The sequence below is a fragment of the Paroedura picta genome, chromosome 4 (assembly GCF_049243985.1).
Source record: "Paroedura picta isolate Pp20150507F chromosome 4, Ppicta_v3.0, whole genome shotgun sequence".
NCBI lineage: Eukaryota > Metazoa > Chordata > Lepidosauria > Squamata > Gekkonidae > Paroedura > Paroedura picta.
In genome coordinates, this window is record NC_135372.1 from 30556369 (window position 1) to 30562922 (window position 6554).

General features: G+C 50.1%; 1 protein-coding gene across 5 annotated transcripts in view; it reads left to right on the top strand.

Moving 5' to 3' along the window:
• ANKRD24 (ankyrin repeat domain 24) overlaps positions 1-6554 on the top strand; it is a 49387-nt gene that overhangs the window by 35629 nt on the left and 7204 nt on the right. For all 5 annotated transcript variants that reach the window (XM_077332213.1, XM_077332214.1, XM_077332210.1 and 2 more), the window contains 3 exons: positions 372-1904; positions 3472-3645; positions 6419-6484. In XM_077332213.1, the coding sequence (XP_077188328.1) occupies positions 372-1904; positions 3472-3645; positions 6419-6484 (1773 nt within the window). The remainder of the gene's footprint in view (positions 1-371; positions 1905-3471; positions 3646-6418; positions 6485-6554) is intronic.

Sequence of the window (6554 nt, forward strand, 5' to 3'; positions counted from 1 at the left end):
TAGTCAAACTGCGGCCCTCCAGATGTCCATGGACTACAATTCCCAGGAGCCCCCTGCCAGCATTCGCTGGCAGGGGGCTCCTGGGAATTGTAGTCCATGGACATCTGGAGGGCCGCAGTTTGACTACCCCTGGGATAGACAAAAGGAGAGAGGATGTGATTGACATACCTGCCCACCCACTGTTCCCCTGGTACAGAGCAGCTATTCATAATTGACAAGAGGGCCTTTCACCCTCACAAGCAGCTCTGCCTGTAGGGTCATGTTTCAAGATACCTGTGGTATAATCCTGCCAAATAAAGACCATCTCAGGGAACTTCTCCCAGTGCTCCACGAGTCTCTTTCCCCACCAACCAACATTCCATTTTGCACAGATCCTGGAGAATTACGAGAGGGATGAGAGTGACGCAGATGTCTCCGGGGACTTCATCCCTATCATCTTGTATGACTCACTGAGATCGGAGTTTGACCTTCTGAAGGCACAGCACGCCGAGGCCCAGGCAGCCTTGGAGGCTCTGGAAGGGGGGGCCACCACTAATGAGGCCTCCTGCAAGCTCGTCTCAGCGGAGGCTTACGAGAATCTGAAGTCCAGTTACGAGCAGCAGATCCGAGCCCTCAAAGAGTCTCTGGAGAAGAGCGGCTCACCAACCAGTGGAGAGAAGAAGAATTCTGGCTTGGGGATGGAAGAGGAGGAAGTGATGGGAAGCAAGCTGGAAGAGATGGCCAAAGTGCTGAGCGAGACCCAAGAGAAATACCAGGCTGCCCTCCAGGAAGCATCACTCCTTCAGGAACAAATTGAGTTGGGCATCTTGTCGGTGGAGGAGAAGGATGTCGTGGAGAGCTCCAGAGCAGAACTAGAGACAGTGAAGGCTGCTCTGCACCAGGCTCAGGAGGACCTGAAAGCGCGAGACCAGAAGGTGAAGGATCTGGAGGGACGACTGAAGGAGACAGCTGTGCAGGGTCCCCCCACAACGGAGTATGAGGAGATGAAGGCCTCCCTTGCCATCTCCCTGGAGGAGGCCTCCAGAGAGAAGGAGGCCCTGCTGATGAGGTGCAGCTCTGCTGAAGCAGAGGTGAAGGAACTGAGAGAAACCTTGGAGGAGAAAATCCGCGAGACTGAGAAGGCCGAAAGAGGCCTGTTGGAAAGCCAGAGCCTGCGGGAGGAGGCCAGCAACTTGCAGAAGCGGCTCGAGGCCGAAACAAAGAAGAGCGAGGAAGCGCGGGCTCAGATGGAGAAGATCAAGGAGGGGCACAAGAAACTGGAGAAGGAACTTCAGGTCTCCAAGGACAGGCTGGCCTCCCAGTACATCCCCAAGCAGGAGCACGAGGAGACGGTGGCAAAAACGAGATCGTCACTTTCAGAAGCCGAAAGACAGCTGGCGGAGCTGAAGGAGAAGCACGCTGCCATCCAGAAGGAGCTGACAGAACTGCAGAAGAAGTCAGAGAGCTACAGACGAGAGTCGGTGCCCATAACGGAGCACGCTCGGGCCAAGGAGGCTTTGGAGGGTACCTTGTGGGAGCTGAAGGCCAAGTCTAAACTGCTGGAGCAAGAATTGAACGCCAAGAACAAGGAGTTCACGCGGCTGCAGGTGGAGCTGGATGCTGTCCGGCAGGACGCAGTCTCCAAGGAGGTCCATGAGCAACTCCGGGCCAGCCTGCAGGGCGAGGTGGAAGCCCTGAATGCTAAGCTGGCCGATTTAGGGCGGAAGCATGAACGCACCTGTACAGAGGTCTTCCAGGTGCAGCGCGAGGCGCTCTTCATGAAGAGTGAGAAGCATGCTGCCGAGGCCCAGCTGGCTGCAGCAGAGAAGCAACTGAAGAGCTTGCGGGCCGAGTCGGACCGGATCCAGGAGCTGCACAGCCACATCGAGGACTCGGCCAAGCTGGTCAAGGAGAAGGACAAGAAGGTGAGCCCTTGGGGGATGAGGGGATGAAAGTCTTAAGGCTGGAGGGAAGGGTCAGATGCAGGGGGAGGAATCTCCATGGGCCAACATCTCCAAATACATCCCAGAATCCTTTGGGCTATGGGGAACCTTCTCAGCTCGCCATAAAAATGTAGCCAAATTTGGCAGGCAGCCAACCGGTATTGCATGGTCCAAGGCTTTCGAGGCAGGAAAAATCTGCCAAACAGGACAATTCTGGTTTACAGGCTAACGGGTTGCTAATTTCTGAAGTGGAGGCTTAGTTTTTAAAAACTTAGAGCCGGTGTGGTTCAGTGGCTAGGATGAGGATTTGGGGGACCTAAATTCGAATCCTCACACGACCATGGAAACTTGCTTGGTGTGACCTTTGACCAGTCATGTATTCTTAGCTGAACATACTCCACAGGGTTGTTATGAGGATAAAAGGGACAAAAAGAGAAGGATGCAGCCTGTTTTGGGAAGAACTCTGCGGTATAAATAATATAAACAAAGAAGCAAAGAAGAGCTGTTTTGTGTACCCTGCTTTTTGCTTCCCAAAGGAGTCTCAAAGCAGCATACAATCGCCTACTCTTTTTCTCCCCACAACAAACACCCTGTGAGGTAGGTGAGGCTGAGAGAACTCTGAAAGAACTGTGACTAGCCCAAGGTCACCCAGCTGGCTGCCTGCGGAAGAAGCGTGGGCAACCACACCCGGTTATATGGATTAAAGGCAGCTGCTCCTAACCACAACACCACAATGTCTCTGAGGGGCTGCCCCTGGTGACATGGTAAGTTCAAGGTTCTGGTACTGGCCTTTAAAGCCATTTATGGTCTGGACCCCACATACCTGCAGAACCGCCTACTTCCTTATGCCCCCCTGCAGAGCCCTTTGGTCTGCGGGTATGAACTTGGTGATTCCTGGTCCACGGGAGGTACACCTGGCATCCAACCTGAGCCAGGGCCTTTTTGGTCCTGACCCCAATCTGGTGGAATGGGTTCCCAGGAGAGCTGAGAGCCCTGTTGGAACTTTCCCAGTTCCACAGGGCTTGCAAGATGGGGGTCTTCCTCTAGGTCAGGGGTAGTCAACCTGTGGTTCTCCAGATGTTCATGGACTACAATTCCCATAAGGCCCCTGCCAGCAAACGCTGGCAGGGGCTCATGGGAATTGTAGTTCATGGACATCTGGTGGACCACAGGTTGACTACCCCTGCTCTAGGTCTTTGGTTGAGGTCAGGGCAGTTAAGACCTGGGGCTCCTCCTAAAGGAGCTAGAACAACTGCTCACTCTTTTTCAAGCTGTTTCCCAAAGGTTAGTTGTAGTCCATTGAGTGTGTGTTGAGGGTGGTGGTGGAGCTTTTTTGCTGCCAGGGAGGGATAACATTTATGCATTTTACTGGGATTTTATTGTGGGGTTTTTAGGGTGTTGCCCGCCACGCCACAAGCCAGAGTTCTGGGAGTGGCGGACTGTAAATTAAACAAAAAACAAACAAATAAATAAACCGGAGCATTGATAAAAGGGAGATGCTTTGGGTAAGTAAACGACTGTCAACACACGTCCTCCTCCTGTTCTGCAGATCACCGAACTTTCCAAGGAGGTCTTCAAGTTGAAAGAGGCTTTGAACGAACTGTCCGAGCTCTCTGGCCAGGCAGGGCCCTCGCCCAAAGCCATCTCGCCTCAGAAGACAGAGAACCGTCAGGAGGTGGCCATGCTCCAGGGCAAGATCCATGACCTGGAGCAGCAGTTGGCTGTGAGTATCTTGTGCAGAGGTGTCCTTACTACTAATTTACCCTATTGCGCCTAAGAATGGAATTACCCAAAGGGATCCTTTCTTTGTATGTGGGGGGAGCCTCTCTTTTGCCTGAGCTCTAGCTCTAATCTCTAATTCCCCCTAGTTCTTCCTATAAGTAATCCAGAGAAGCCACTTTTATTGCCCACATGTTCAGAGGACATCTGGAAATTAATCCAGATTTCCTGGATTAATTACAGATCATTGTTCCTTTCCAGCTTCGACCAGGGCAATTTTTTTTCTGATTTAGCCACAGCACTCCGGAATCGTTAGACAACGCGAAGATTTCTAACTTAAGCAGCCGTTCAGTAAATTTGGTATATCGGAACTGTTTTTAAAAGCTGTGGGCAGCATTTAATTGTACTATAGCAGTTCAATGTATATTATGTCAGATTCATGGGTAGGTATGTTCCAGATGCAATTGGCAACCTGCTAGAAGAAACTGGGCGCAGGGAGAGGTTAAACCGTAGCATTTTGGGCGAATCCTAGAGTGTAACCCCGATATAAGGATGCAATTAATCTGTTTTTGCCCGAAGTGATGTTGCATGACTCTGGAATGCTGATGTCCCCTCTAATCCTTCTGCTGTTGGTTCGTGAAGTGTCAGAGGGGAACTGGGGATGCTGTTGGGGGGTCTCTTGCTAGGGTTTTGAGTAGTGAGTTGGGAAATACCTGGAGATTTGGTGACCCAAACCTCTGAAAGGTGAGGGGAAGAATCGGAGCATGTTATAATGCCATTGTGCACACCCTCAACAGTAGCCACTTCTTCAAGGGGGAATGGATCTTAATCATTTGGAGATCAGCTGTAAGAGCAGGAGATCCACAGTTTCCAACTGGAGGTTTGGAACCCTCTCTCTCACTATAGTGGGAGACTTGATCCTGATGAAAGCAGAAACTGGTCTCCCCACAGTCAAGGCCTGTGCACACCTAACAATATTAAAATTTTGGAAAGGATACAGAAAAAGCACAATCGTTTCATTTTTTTTCATTTTTTAATGGTAGAGGATTCAATTTGTCAAGACATAATCAATAATATACTCTCGTATTATTCTGGGTAGAGTCTGCACTTACTTTGTTTATTCCATTGTCAATCCTGTTGAATTCAGATCGATTTGAACTGGAGTCTTCCCCCCCCCTCCCCATTGAAACAGGCAAGTGTTCTGCACGTGGTTAGGGAGGCTCAGAAGAGGGAAGTGGAGGCAAATGTAGACTCTTTCTTTGTTTTCTTGGGGGGGGGGGGGAAGAGGATCGAAGAAGGCAAAAAAAAAATCCAAGGCCTACAGAAGTTGAGAGAAATTAGGGGCTTCTCCTTTAAGACCACCTGTGGCCAATCACGGGTTCTTTACCACGGAAGAGAGCCCAGATTCAAAACAATGCAATTAAAAAATATATTGAGGATTAAAAGCACTCTAAGATATCGCACAATAAAGGTAGGGTCACTCCGGATCAATCCTTCTTTCTGCAGAAGGAAAATTTAAATCGCCCCAAATCAAAACGGAAATCGCATTCTGTGTAGAGGGCAGGGACTGGATCGATCTGGGGTTGGAATAAAAGCTCCATGCAGTTTACACACTATTCTCAAGTAATTTGGCTAATAAGTCACATTTGAGAGACTGGACTTCCAACTCTGATAATTTGACTGATCCCTAATCTTGGGATGTAAATTCTTAATCTGGTATAAACTATCCAAAACTGACCATCTTAGAACAGATTTACTCCATTATGTCTTATTATGGAGGTGGCCAAACCATGGCTCTCGAGATGTCCATGGGCTACAATTCTCATGAGCCCCTGACTGCACATGCAGGGACTCATGGGAACTGTATTCCTTGGACGTCTGGAGAGCTACAGTTTGGCCACCCCTCTTTTATTATGTCTTCTGCATGCAGAGCCCAGGTCCAGATTTCTCAAAGTATGACTCAATGGTTTAAATTTTAATTCTGATTTATCAAAAATTAAATTCTGCTTGCTTTGCCAGCTCCCCGAAATCGGGAAGCATTTACTTACTTGAATAGCCAAAAGCCATTACAAAAAGTTATGAGAATTATAAAAGACTAGTAATATAGCCCACTGTACCTTGGATACAGCGGGCGCTAGCGGTGGTGCGGGTGGCTTCAACGCGTCAGGGTGGCGGCGAGGGAGCACCCGCCAGCCGCGCTCCGTGCGGCTGGCGGTTGCTCCCTGGCCGCCGGCCTGATGCATCGGAGGCGCTTCGTGCCTCCTGACGCGTCAGGGTGCCGGCAAGGGAGCTACTGCGAGCCACGCTGCGAGCGGCTCGCAATTGCTCCCTTGGCGGCGTGGCGGCAATCGCAGAGGCCAATCGGCAGGCGCTTTGCGCCTTCCGATTGGCGCTGCAATTGACAGTCCGGAGGAAGGGGCCAATCGGGCCCCTTCCTCATCACGGACAAAGCCCGCCCTAACTCCTCCCCCCCAGGCCTTAGCGAATTATTTAGTCCGCGGCGCCGGCGTGTTAAGGATAAAGTGGTACAATTATAAAAGGTTAGAAGGAAATGAAGAAAAGGAAATTAAGTATAGTAACCATTCCGGAACATGGTAAACAATTCCTATACAAAATATGACCAAGATTTCAAAGTAATTGCTCTCTTTAAAACCTGCTTAGTTCTGATCTTCTTTGCTGCCAAAGCAAACAGTGACATTTCATGAGTAACGTTAAGAGTCAGTATCTGATGACAAAAATGTTAATTTTCTCAACTACTGGTCTGTCTTTGGTTGCAGGAGGCTGAGAGACGACACACCAACGTAATTTCTCTGTACAGGGGACATCTTCTCTACGCTATTCAGGTGGGTCAGCAGGGGTCCTGGTTTTGGGGAGGGGGCTGGATGGAGGGTGCGGGGGAGTGGGCAGAGGAAT